Consider the following 14,697-nt stretch of genomic DNA (forward strand, 5'->3'; position numbering starts at 1 on the left):
TTTTAGCTTCTGAAAAGAGATTACTGCAAGTGGAAGAAGACAAGATGTCCTCCCACAGACGGTGAGATTAGGATCATGAAGGAGACACATCAGTTAGAAATGTCATTGGAGTATGCTGAGCTAAAGGAAATAGCAATGTACCTTATAAAGAAGTACTGGACTGAAAATTACTGAAATATCCTTAATATTCTGATCCAAGGGGCTTGCTGTGCATACTAACTTTGTTCTCTGCCATACTTGTCATACTGAGATGTAGTCAAATAACTGCTTGATTCACATAAGAAATCATATGTATTTGACAGTCATGCTGTGTTAACATCATGTAGGGGTGAACTGCTGTGCTTCTGTAACACACACACACGAGCTGATATTTCTGTGAAAGCAAACAAACACTGCAGCACATACATCTGTCTCTCTTTTGGTTTTCAAACATGTCGCATCAGGGCTGACAGCTGTGCGATCTTTGCGTTTGCATGCTTCTGCGTTACAACTGTTGCCCTGATAATGGAAAAGTACCACCTTGCAAAACTCTAACTTGAAGGCACATATTTAAAGTGCTCATTATTAAGTTCTATATATGTGTTGTATTTGTGGCTGTAAGTATAGCGGTGTCCATAAATCAGTTATAATGTTAAATCTATGATGTCAGTAATAATGGCTACTTTCTGTATCTTAATGATTTAGTTTTCTCCTGTCACAGATTTACACATACTACCAACTGCTTTCCAGCTTCCCTCAAATTGGCTGCCTGCTTACACTCAGTGTCGTCTATCCTACCTTGTTGATAAAGAACCTCAGAAAACCAGTGCCAGAAGAATTGCCAAAAACTGAGGTAAGGGATGAATCCTGGAGAACTCTGAATACATTTCTGACAACAACCATTAGTAGTACGCCATCTAATTAAGCATTTACGCATAATTAAAATGTTGTAATCTTAGCACTTTGCCATTAACATTGTGAGGATCTTAGAAGCTAGGCATGGGAATGGCAGTGGTTTGAAAAAAATCTCTTCCAGTATTTGGTAAACAATCACAGGAGCGGATTGTGTAGTCATTACTTAATAAACATATGCATGTCTCTATAGCAATGTGGGTAGTGATACAATATATATGTGCTGTCTAATTAAGATGTGAAATCTTTCTCCCCAGTAAAGTTGGACTGTGTTGGAAGGGTAACAGTTAAAAAGTTGATACAAGTAATATGCCTGAAAAATTAATAAAGGCCAGTGGTTTCAATCTTTAATTAAATTTGGCACATTTCAGTGCTGTTTAGATATTAATTCTTTTCTGTGTACCAAAATTACCAATTGATTAAAATAAATAAAAATGCAAAGATATATGGGAATTGGATATGAGGGCTGACTAACAGTAGGGGAATCTTTGTAGAGTAATCTATCACTGCAGCTCTGAGGACCCTTAATCTGTTCATAATGATAACTCATACAGTACATTAAAAAGGATACATAATGCAACTATCAGTGTATCTCTGTGTATTTCCATTTGATACAAAAAACTTATTGTTATTACATGGTGATATTCTCTTGGGCTCTCTTAATTAGTCAAGTGACTCAACAAATGATAGATGGATGCATAACTTGAAAAAGTGGGGTTTGGGAAATAAAATTAAACTGTGATTATTTGTCTGGGATATAGTGCACTGGAGATATAAGCATATGTCCATATATATTTTCATAACTAAAATTATATATTATTGAAGGCATCATATGAAATGCCATGGTGATTTCCAGAAAAATACACCATCTACATTTGAACTTTTACATGTTTTTTTACCATTGTGATGACACGCAATGGTTTTATATTTATTTTATATTTCCAAAATCAAATGGCTCACAAACTGATGTAGTATCAATTGAAAGCATAGATGATGATTGAGAAAACATGGATTTCCTGTAACTCATCCAGTCTGACAGATGCTGATTATTGCTTGTGTATCTCCAAAACAAACATTCAGAAGAAGAGATAGTTTTGTCATATGAATATTCATGCCTACGACAGTACTGCTAAGATATGTCTAGTTTGCACAGTTTCCAAGATGTGTAAAGTTTGTTAAAATGTACAGAATACATCATAAATTATTATCATTATAGTGTAGTACTCATAAAAATGCTTTGTCTGTTTTGACTCATTGTAAAGAATAGCTTTTGTTGTTGTTGTTGTATCTTTCGGCTTCTCCCGGTTAGGGGTCGCCACAGCAGAACTCCGGTCCGCTAATGATTGGCAGTAGATTTGTACATACCGACTTGCCAGACCTGACGCACAACCTTCAACGAAGGTACACCCATTCACGCACGTCTCCACACAGAAGATGCTTTAGCTGAGAATCAAACAGGACAACGTCTTACTCTAGAAGCATTTTCTGTTTGTACTTTTTAATGCAGTTACTGTTCACAAGATATTTAAATTCTTTTGGCTTCTGCTATTTTAACCTGACCTTTCCAAAAGAGCTAAAGAAAACGGTAATGACATCAGTGTACAGTGGGTGTAAATTTCCAAAGCAGCTGCATGTGAACAAGTTAAGGTAGATGGATAAGGTTCAGGGATCTATCTTCAACCTTAACCTGGTTAACAAAATTTACAATTTGCAGCTTATAGTTTCTTAATGGGCATTTTATATTGATGATGCAAAGATTTTGTATAATGTTTAAAGATAAAACACAAACAGCAACAGACATAGATTTCTATATAACGTCATCATTTTGGGTATGGCTATAGAACAAAACTGCTGTATGCAACATAAATTTGAAATGTACAACATGTGCCACCTGCCTGCAGTATATGATTTGAACAAGTCATTAATAAAATTATTTAAGGTGACATGATCGGTACATTTTTCAAAGAATGACAGTTTCATTTGCCATCTTGGTCACATAATTAAGTGGCCAAGCATACAAAGGTTCAGACCCACCATTGAGTAATCAGAATGCAGAGATAAAGTATAAGTGACTGACCATTTGGTGGCACTGTTGGTGATCCTCAGTTAATCCTGGTATTATATTTGATGTCAAGTGTAAATATATGTCTACTAAAGAAGTATGGAGCGCAATTCTCAACATATATCCTTTGGGGCTACATAAGTTAAAGAATTACTGCACAGGACAACTGACCTGGGGTTGGAATTATGTGGAGAGCTCCTACCATGAGGAGATACTGCAAATATTCTAGATCCCACATATTTAAACTTCTGTAGAGGCTGAGAAGATAGAAGTTACCTGAAGTTGAGATTATGTAAAGCTATGATGAAACCTAAAGGGTCAGGAATAGCCTATGAATGCTAACAACTGCAAGTGATTCGGATGGGTCATGTAATGTGATCATTAATGCAATATATATAGATTTCCTTCCTTTCCAGATGATTTTTTTATGTACTAGAATATGTATCCCTTCAGAGATGTTCCAGGAAGTACAGCAGCATTTCTAAACAAAAATCCCAGACACCTGAGCCCAATGGGGTTCCACATTAGTGCAGGTTTTAGCCCAATGAGGTTCCACATTAGTGCAAGTCTTAGCCCAATGGTGCAGTTCTGCATTGAGGTAGGTCTCCTCAATAGTTATCACAGAAGTCTTCTTGGCACTCCATATTTCACAAGCTTTTATCACTTACTAAAGTGGTTTGATATAATGGCTCTCTCCTTCTTCCCTTTTCCAGTACTCATAGTTTTATGCATGAGGGTTCAAGACATCTACCATGAAAGCTAGGAAAAATACCTGGAAAAAAGTCCTAGTCCTCACCAGGTGCAAGTTGCATGTAGATTAATCTGTTTTAAAGGAGAACCACACCCACAGACTTAAAACACATGCTTATGTCATCATGGTTTGGGGTTTCCTACATTTTAACACCATTCTGGGGCTATTTACAGGTTTTTAAACATTTTTATTCATAATTTCTGAGTTTGACCACATGGGGTCTTACATCTTGAAGTAATTCTGATTGTTTAGTCTACCTCTAGGTATCCCAAAATGCAGTGCTTGTCTGTAAAAAAATGCATCACGCAGGCCTCTTTCTTCCTAAAGCTCCTGCCACTGCATTGATTTTACATGCATACACTGCTGTCTTTCAGTCAGTCAATTTTAAGTAAGATTTCATTGCCGTTCAACGACTACTTCAAACACAAACAGTGCAAATGCCACAGAATACACATTCAAAGTGCTTTTTACTGCTGCTGCTTCTTAGAATGGCTAAACTGCAGTTTTCTGTGAAGCCTAAGTTGTACTGGTTTGACTCTCCCCTTTACACCTAACTTCCCTAGCTGTCAAAGTGCTAAGGGTAATTTGAGCTGTTACCTGCTGTGACTGACAGCTCACAGCAAGAAACTTGACTCATGTACTGTTTCATTGTTCTAGCCTTTACTTTCTGTAGGGGTAGAGGAAGGGCCAGGGTGCTATGACATCACAGCTTGGTTGAGTTTTTAGGATGGTCATGGTGATGTCAGTCTGGGGAGGGAATTGGCCAAAAACTACCTGTATTCAGTGGCCTTGATGACATCACTGAATTGGAGACTGCAGCAAAGTTTTCCAGGGTGGGATAAAAGTTTTTTGAAAACCACCACAGTACAATAAGGTACTGTTCTAGTGGAGAGAAACAGTTGATTTAAAATATTTTAAATGCTGTATTATTGTTTATTCATAGCAAGGATAGTAAATAGGACAGAAAAGTTGTGCATTAAATAATAGAATCCCGTTGTCCTTTAAAAACTGCAGTCTACAAATTCAGTACATCACAAACTACAGCAAAGAAAATTATAAAGTGCTTGACTTTATATTATAAATAAATATATACATATATATATATATATATATATGTATATATGTGTGTGTGTGTGTGTGTGTGTGTGTGTGTGTGTGTGTGTGTGTATGTATATATATATATATATATATATATATATATATATATATAAAGAGAGAGCGAGAGAAAAGTACCTTAGGTAGCTGAATAGTTGTTAAAAATGAGATAAGGATGGCAGAAAATCTGTTTGTGGTTTTATGAGAACCAAGGACAGCAAAGTGCAGAAAAGTAGGCACAAAACTCGGGAATAGTGATTATATGCTGGCATGCTGTTTATTTGGGTAGTGCTAACGGTTTTTGTGGTGTAAACAGTCCAGTAGTTAGAAATTTCACAGTACTCGTAAGGAAGTCACGTTCATGCCACATTGCTAGTAACTAGTTATTAGTCACAAGAAGGGGAATATTCCAGGTGATAAGCATCTGCTCTACTGCTTTTCATATTGTGGCATGGAAGAAGTAATATGCAACATGGAAGTGTCAGACATGAACAAAGGAACCTAACTAGCAGAGGTCCTACAAGCATTATCAAAATGTAATAATATTCAACCAAAACATTTCCCTGATTTCAGTGGAAAATCCACTTAACTAGCTGCTGTGTACATGGCTCAGAAGTATAAAGGCCCTGCCGGTGGCCCAGATGATCAGATTCAACTGGTGACCTGGCCAATGCAGGAAGCTACTGTAGAGGAATGTTAATGTAGCCTCTTCCACTCAAGGAGAAGGCAAATGGATGGCAAGGTTCTACATCAGGCTGCACATCAAGGAAAGGCTCCAGAATTGTAATTCATGTGCACGTTGTCTTAGGAGTACAAGCCCCATCAAGAACTGCTGCATTTCAGCACTGCAGATGCTTTGGAATATGTATACTGCATACTGTGGCGATGCTTTGGAATATGTATATTGCATACTGTGGCGATGCTTTGGAATATGTATACTGCATACTGTGGTGATGCTTTGGAATATGTATACTGCATACTGTGGTGATGCTTTGGAATATGTATACTGCATATTGTGGCTTGATTGTTAGCGTACAAAAATCCTTTTGATTGATGAGACTATCCTACTTTCCCTTCCCATGTTGCTAACTCCCTAGGGGTGGTCCTAGACTAGGAAACAAAACAGTCTTTGGGGAGAGAGAAGGGAGGAAGGTTTGCATGGCATGGGTGATGGGAAGAATGCTGCTGAGGTCCCAGAAAGTAAGATGAGTAATGTTCTATGTACTAGTTTTGTGGATAGCTGAGGCACTATCCACACTAGCATGGAATTCAGCTGGATCATAGTCCCAGTAAGATGTTGCAGTCTGAAAATGCATGTTGAACCCTCAGAAATGCATGTGTCCTGGTTCCGGTTTTTTGCACTATGACCAGCATTAAAAAACTGCAACAGAGAGTCTTTTCTCAGTTGTTTCTCTTGAACAGCACTGATGTGTTGTACAAGCATGAGAATATAAGCTTGATATGCACGCACAGTAAATGGCACCCTTATACAAAGACATTAGAAAAGAAAGGTAAACAATTTCTTTCTTAAATAATGTTATCGTATAATAGCAGTAACCCACAACTGAGTGTTGGCATGACAGGATTTACCCACACCCCCAGTCATGGGTTATTGCTGAATTATCCCCGGCAACACTGAGGTGAACAGTTTAAATAAGAATGCTTATGTTTGGGATAAATTTGCTAATGCATTAGTGCCGTGGTAGTACATATCTATCCAAACATAAGTATCTAGAAAAACCCTAAATAAAAAGATCACCATGGAGACACTCTGCTTCTAAAACAAACTTTGAAGCTTTGTTCCTGTACTGTGTAATAGTTTCCTGTTTGGTGATCTATGATTAACATGGCATGTTTTTAAGTACCCGATCTTCAGTGATCTAAACCTCTACAAAGCAAATGCTTCACGAACACTTGAATGAAAGAGTAGTACCTCCATCAACAAGACATACTGGAAGGAGAGTTATTAGTCAATGCTTCCTCCATCTCACTGGAAGGAGAGTTATTACTCAATGATTCCTCCATCTCGCTGGAAGGAGAGTTATTACTCAGTGCTTCCTCCATCTCTGAAATAATCTTCCACTACCCTTACTTCTTTTAAGACGAGCCTTGACAAGTACATGGTCACCATAATTTCATCCCAGGCCTGATCCAGCCTCCCTCCTGGATGCAGGAAGTGCTCTGTGAGGGGGGAGTACTGGCATGGTGATTGTGGACTTCTGTGCAGGTCTGAATATTTGAGTCATTTTCCAGACTGTATACTGGGACACTGAGGCTATATTCAGTAAGAGGCAGAATACCATTATCAGTTGTATTCCTAACGTTGGGCATAACCTAATGAAATTTCTTTCCCAAAGATTGACGTATGGATTGCTCTTTTTTTGTACTTCAGGAATTGTTCCTGGTGATGGAAGGACAGATTATAGTCCAATGATATCCATATACTCAGTTATTTAACATGCAGAAGGTTTTCTGTCCTAAAGCCGTATGAGCTATACACACAGCAGGTTGCAGGAACAGAAGTGAATAGAACTTGTATTGCCAAAAGCAATGTGCTGTTCTTTGCATGGTCAGGGATAACTGGTCTTGTTTGAAAAGACTTTTTGCATGCAGAAGGTCTTGCTGCAGTTCTTTAATAAATGGATCTGAGGCATTCTGTTTAATAAAGTAATGATTATATTACCCAGATTTATTAACAATCTAATGTTAGACAGACTATGCAAAAAGGTCATAGAGAGAGTAAATAACCACTGTACAAAGACAAGAGCCTAGGCTGGGCTCCAATTTAAGAGGTTGATTGGAATTGCAAATTTTTATTTACAAACTTCTGTTGTAAACTGTTGCAAGTGTTCTGGGAGCTGCCAGATGTTGTAGTGTTGCAGTTACCCATAAAGCCATGCTGATTTTAGCTAAGGATTCCACATTTAGCTAGGTGGATTGGGATACATTTCCAACACTTTAGCTTAGTTACCCTTAAAGACATGCTGATTTTAGCTAAGGATTCCGTATTTAGCTAGCTGTCTTGGAATACATTTTCAGCACTTTAACTAGGTTACCCTTAAAGCCATGCTGATTTTAGCCAAGGATTCCGTATTTAGCTCTCTGCCTTGGAATACATTTTCAGCACTTTAAATAGGGCTGGGAACATGAAGATGCCTCTAAACTTGAGAATGTAAAACATTTGGTGTTTTAGGGACTGGTTATACTGAGGTATGTTTTGCAAAGTGAAGAAAATGTGACTGTGCAATTATATATTTGTGTTAGGGGTTTGAATCTGCATACAATTCTTTGGATCATGGCCCAGATGATTTGTCAGATATACATAGTGCCGTTACATAAATAATAGGAGCTGTGTGGTCTGGATTAATGCCTAGAATCAGATATGAGATTCAGGTTGCATTTGACATTGCTATATTGCTGTTGTAGTCAGAATGGTAGATTTCAGCATCATATAGTATGCAATCAGGTAAAGGAGTTCTGTTTTGGGAGTAGAAATGATTTCAGTGCATTTACAGGCATCAAGTAGTTAACATACAATGTATACTCGCGTACTTGGCATACAATGTAGACAAAGTTTTCAGAGTCTTGTACAGAGCTTAGCGTTGCTATCTCAGAAATGATTAAATGATGAATTTACTCTACATTAAGGCAATATTGTGAAAGCATCTATATACTCACAGTGTTGGGCAAGCCAACATTGGGTCTGTCAGATGCCTAGCCATTTACTCCTTTAAGAAGACTTAAATGTTCTTGACGGCCTTTTTGACCTCCCAAGCTGATGAGGGCTATATGTTGATAACACTGGTGAAAATGTGTGTATACCCATCCAGTGTAAATTTATGGTTGGTACTTTTGCATGTATTGTGATTGAGGAAAGGAAGAAATATTTACTAAAGCACAAAAATATGTTGCCCCTGGAAAGCAGTCTCTCTGGCTATTTATTTCTAGACAGTTGTGCAGCTTTTACTTAGTTGTGCTTACTCTCTGTGGTTCTCAGCTAATGGCACTCTTTGCATTGGCTTACTTAAATTTGTAAGCTACAGACATGTATGATTATAGCTTTTAACAAAGCATGGCAATGTAAAATCACAATGCATGAGGTAACATCTATTTCTTGTTTCAGTAATAGAAACTAAAAGAAATTGGAGCTCAGTTGCACACTGACCAATGATGACATTACACCTGTTTTGTGACCCTCTCCAAAAAATGCTCATCCCGCCTTCATCTAAGCCAACCTAACACAGCTAGACCTTGTAAACATCTGCAAAATAACTCTTGCTTTCCTCTGTGCGATCATGAAATTCTAACTGATTATAAAAAGAAATGTAGCAGCTGGAACAGATGACTTACCACCTAGATTCTTGAAGTTGGTTACTCACCAGATTGTAATAGGAGTATGACATCTCCTTCCCCCTTAATTTAGGGCTCCATCACACATTTGTGGAAAATTGCTCCTATTAACCCTGTTCATATGGCAGGACAAAAAAGATCCAATCAGCAAATACTGGCCCATGTGTATATGAAGTCTGTCTTTATAAATGGTTGAAGTTTATGCACCTTTAGCTTATATGATGCTGTTACAGTAATAACCTACTAAATGAATCCCAGCATGGTTTTAGACTTAAACAAGAGGTAAAGATTGCACTGAGCCATATGTCTGCCCATGATCTGAGTGCCTGGAAGAGAAGCATTTGCTTCTTGGACTCCAGAGAGAGAGTTTGGCAGTGTGTGGCATGCCTCCAATTACTGGCTAAGCAGATATTTCTGAATAACTTACAAACAGGGTTGGCCATCTCTTTATCTTATAAAGGCTGAGGGGTCATCAGTGATGGCAGTTAATGCAATGATTAAAGCTCTGATCTGTTAACGAGCTGCTCCCTGAAGTCAAGGGTGCATAGTTTGATTCCTTCCACATCTGTTTGCCTACTATGTGTTTGAAAACTAAGTTGTGCTTCCAGGTCTAAACTGAATATGGACAATTTGCCCAGTGAATTTTCCCAGTTAACAAATCACTAATTTAAAACAAATAAATAAATACTGTGTTCTGTTTTTGGTCTTCTGCTATTCATATTGTAACTCTGTTCATTTACAATATCAGTGGGCAATAGAAGCATGAATCTGTGCACAAATGAAATCACTTTATTTACTGCCTCACTTAACACTTTATCTCACCTTTGTCAGCCCTTTGAACAACTGGGACTTGAAGGCAATCTAGGCAAGAATAAATAATATGGTTGTTAGTACCCCTCGTATGTCTTAACAGTTTGAACAAATGTTATTTTTGTCAAAGGGGGGTTATCTATTTAATAGACAAGGTACAGCAGTCGTTTTTTGGTCCAGAGCTAACTTTTTCCGCATGCATCTATAAATTGAGGGGCAGGGTTTCCCTCTCTGTTGTATTCCTGTTGCACAGTATGCTGTCATTTGACAGGTTAATGACAGGCTCACCTGATGCAGTATATTGAGGGAGTTTGGTGCCTGGGGTGATTATACACCGTTTGGACATTCTCCAGCCTGTCTTTGGCCTACTTTACCCGAGCTCTGCCCTAACCGACCATCAGCCCTGCCCCCAGCCTGGTGGCAGGCCAGTGCATATGCACCTTTATGTAATCCACACTTTAGCAGTAGTCTGAAATTGTCTTGAATGCATCCTTTCTAAAACTGGTTCAAGAAGTAGTCTTTGCACCTGAGTAATTCTTGCTTGCACTCAGTTTCCAGGGTAATCGGCATTTTTTATCTCAGTTTAATACTGACAGCATATTTTTGCCACAGTACATTATGCCTTCCTCTTGCTTAGCCTATTGTTTGGCTGACTCCACCCAAAACTAGGAATGAGTGCTTATTTTTGACATTTATTAGACCTGTATGAGCTAAGTATATGGATACACATGCGTAATATATTCAGATACAAATTTATAAATGCGCACACATGATTATATATGCATATGTGTCTGCATATGCATCTACTTATCTGTGCATTATAATATATACATAAAAATGTAATTATTGAAAATGGTTTTCCTGCGTAATGTAGATATTTCCTACTTTTGCTATAGTGATTTATACATTTTTTTTTAACTATATGAGTGTTACTTTACTGCAGCTCTTCTTCTGGTTAATATGCATACAAGCCTCACTATGAAATATTATTACATGTATTGATATGTTTCTCTTTAACTGCTACCACTGTAAGCATTTTCACTCCTATTTCTGACCCATCTTGAACCATGAGCGATTTTCTGTTTGTACTCTCCCAAATTCCACGGGTTACTACGTTACAATTCATATGGAAATGAATGAAAAGGTTCTGCTACACGAACTTAAATTAACTGAGAATTAATGAACCTCAATAAAACAACTGAGGACAGGTTAAAATGTGTTCCTTCAAATATGATAAATTTTAAGCAGTTTCTTAGTCACATTAGTTCATCTTGTATTGCACTGTGACAACTTATTTTCTACATAAATAAAATTGGATAGTTTACTGATATAAAATGTTGATTTCAAAGTAGCATAATCCCCTTTGAGAACATAATTCAAAACATCACTGTTTTATAGTGGTCATCTATCTGGTTTAATTTTTATGCAGCTTCCACTTGTAATCACGAATACTGTAGCTTAACTGTTTTACGAATCAGTTACTAGTCTACCTATGCTTGTTTGTGTAACTCTGTTTAACAAGATTTCTGATGTGGGAAGATGGCACTCGGTCAAGTAGTTAATATAACAGAAACTGTAGGAAGCCTAGTTTGTGCATTTTACTATGATATCTGCTCTTCCCGTAGAAGCTGTCGGGTCTGTATTACAAGATTGAACACCTAAACATCGAACTTGTAATATTGAAAGCAAAAAACAGTGAACGGTTAATTTAACGCAGGGAAAGATTTCCCTTGGCCTTTTGCCATAGTTTGCCATTTTGTCTACTGTAGAGCGATCTCTGAGTTGGTATATTTAGTTAGGGGGTCAGGGGTGAAGCCCCCCCCCCACTTAGTTTGGGTGTAAAGTTATTTTTTTATTTTTGTGACCAATCAACATGTTTCCCTGCGCTGTTCATTTTAAGGTTCGATATTACAAGTTCAATGTTTAGGTGTTTGATCACCTAAACATTTGATCTTGTAATATAGATGCAAAGCTGTCAGATACCTTACTGTCCTTTTGAGAAAATAAGTGGTTTTGTATGTTTCCAACCACTATGTTTGGACTGAGGCAACAACGAGGAAGAGGTATGTATTAATCCAAATGTGTGTTCCAGGGTGACTGCCACTACTGGATTGTGGGATATTAACATACAAGTATGTACTGGACATTGGAAAGGAAGGTGAATGGTGGAAGTACCTTGTGGGTCTTGCTGAAAGTATGAGGACCCCAGTTCCTGTAATTGGAAAAATAAGACTAAATAAGTGAAAGGAAGATACAGGAGGTCTGAGATTGCATTACCTCAAAACCTTCTCCCTTACCCTGAGGTTCAACAATCTCAGAGTTGGACTGTAAAAAAGTGTGTACCAAGGCTTAAGTGTATGAAGTGTTGGATTTACGCCACGCCTCTCAACCTCAAGAAATCTGGACAAAGTCTAAAATAATGGGGGGACAAACGCCCAAAAATTGGAAAAGATTTTAATTATTGCTGTTATAAACTTAGAAAATTGCTATAATAGCAGGATTTGTGTTAACATGCATTTTCTAAAAGTTATGAAGTCCAAAGCTCAAATGTATCTCATTATTTAGTGACTTCAAGCCACAATAATTTGCCAGAAAACCACAAATTTTATAAGGAACAGACCAAAAATCTGAGGCAAGATTCTGGACGTTCTGTGAAAATTGTAGACAAATGAATAGTCTGCTAAAGCTGCATATTGTGTCTGCTGCACAAGAGGAGGATATGGGTACCTGCTGTGATTTGAACCGGGTTGGCATGGGGAGATGGTCCAGTTAAACATCTGTGCTGGGGACAGATAGGTATAACAGCTGGTATCCATTTTCTAATGCTGTAGGGTGGCAGGAGTATGCTCATTTTTATTTATTACTTGTCTTGTCATGGAGATAGATGTACAGATGAGAGTTATTTCATAATAAACGGAGTGATATTGAGTAGACATTTTCACAAATTTCTTATAGTTTGGGGATAAGACTGAAAGGAAAGGTATGTGGTGATGCAACAACAATTATAGCACTTGCCCTAACTAGGTGTTATTCATACAACACTTAGAATGATATAGAAGTGCAGGGACTACAGCTTTAACTGGATGGGGTTATATTTTCCTAATTTAATCCATTTATTTGTTTATTTGACATATTTAACTCAATTTTACTTTCATCTCTATTTACATCTCCGATATAAAAAACAGTAAAAAGAAAAAACTCTTGAAATCATGAAATGACAAGCACAAATTGTTACATATATCTGCTTGGTATAACTATTAAATATTGCAACTATTTCTTTTGCTGTAGGTAGGCAAAAATTAAAATGTTCACATTCATATAGATTTTTATATATTTTTACTTATAATTTCTCAAAAGAATTGATGTTTGTTTAGCAAATATTATTGGCTAGCAAAAATCTACAGGAAAAAGTAAACTGTTCTTTAAAATACGTATTTTCTGCTGTTATCCAGTGACTGGATTTATATCTATATCTATCTCTAGGTGTATGTATGTGTACAGATGTGTGTGTGTGTGTGTGTGTGTGTGTGTGTGTGTGTGTGTGTGTGTGTGTGTGTGTGTGTGTGTGTGTGTGTGTGTATATGTATGCCCCCTTTGGTATGTGCCTAACCAGGTGAGGTTCCTCACTAAAAGAATACAGGGCATAACTAAAATGTCCTATGCAGACCGCCTCAAGGCCCTATCCCTGTATCCTGTCTCCTACAGGCTTTTGAGGGGAGATCTACACCTGCCACACACTGATGGACTTCCTACATATCCACAAAACAAACAGCACCAGAATTACCCGTTCTAAAGACTTAAACCTTGCCTGTGATATAAATAGAACCTGCTATAGAGATAGGAATGTATCCCAGAGATGATACTGTCTATGGAAAAGGCTTTCCATCCATGTGAAGCAGAGTTCCTCCCTAACCCAATTCATGTGCAACTTGGAAAATTGGATGGGAAACCGAAAATGCATCCCTGGTTTGGCACCTATGTCTCTAATGGACACAGGTAACCTGTAAATGGTTCATCTCCCTGGCCCATACTTTTACTTATCAAGGGTATCAGGACTTGTCAAGAGATTTGGGATGCATGGCTAGGGTTAAAAAGGTCCTTATGGTTGTTGGCCTAGTAAACACCTATGAACAAATGTACTAATATGAGTATGTATAAAAATGCATTAGGTGAAATGAAAATAAGTGTACATTTCAGTCAAGTTTAACACAGGGTATGTTATACAAGATATAAAGTAATGTGCAGTTTATTTAGCATTAATTAATTTACTAACAAATGCTTAAATAATTACATCTGTTAATTAATAATCCTTTGTGGCAAATAAGTCAGGAATTTGTGGAGTACTGGGGTCCTGCATAATACTTTATTTAGGAATGGATGAACAGATTGTATCTAAACAGAGTTAAGTGGAGAAGTTGTAGATTTGACAATAGCTGAGGGTGTTTATTGCAAACTAAACATTAGCTTGTAAAATGTTAATGCCATCCATAAAACAATGCATCAGTAGAAATTATAAAAAATGAATTTACATGCTTTGAGACTTTAGACGATGATGTCCCTTTCATCTCTAATGGCTGTAGTCTTCACTGTGCACTGGAGCATTTTTCTGCTGAGTGAAGTGGTTTGGATGAAAATCAGAACCTGCAAGTTGGAGGTCATTCAGTAAAGATGATTGTCCTTAGGTGGAGAAGTTCAGATTGGAGGTCATTCAGTAAAGATGATTGTCCTTAGGTGGAAA

The 14,697-nt window shown here is 37.5% G+C and overlaps 1 protein-coding gene across 3 annotated transcripts in view; it reads left to right on the plus strand.

Moving 5' to 3' along the window:
* Nucleotides 1-14,697, plus strand: part of STRA6 (signaling receptor and transporter of retinol STRA6) — a 585,684-nt gene that overhangs the window by 308,876 nt on the left and 262,111 nt on the right. For all 3 annotated transcript variants that reach the window (XM_044077758.1, XM_044077760.1, XM_044077759.1), the window contains exon 7: nucleotides 701-832. In XM_044077758.1, the coding sequence (XP_043933693.1) occupies nucleotides 701-832 (132 nt within the window). The remainder of the gene's footprint in view (nucleotides 1-700; nucleotides 833-14,697) is intronic.

This window comes from Protopterus annectens, chromosome 7.part0, assembly GCF_019279795.1.
Source record: "Protopterus annectens isolate FY-2018-M chromosome 7.part0, PAN1.0, whole genome shotgun sequence".
Taxonomy (NCBI): domain Eukaryota; kingdom Metazoa; phylum Chordata; order Ceratodontiformes; family Protopteridae; genus Protopterus; species Protopterus annectens.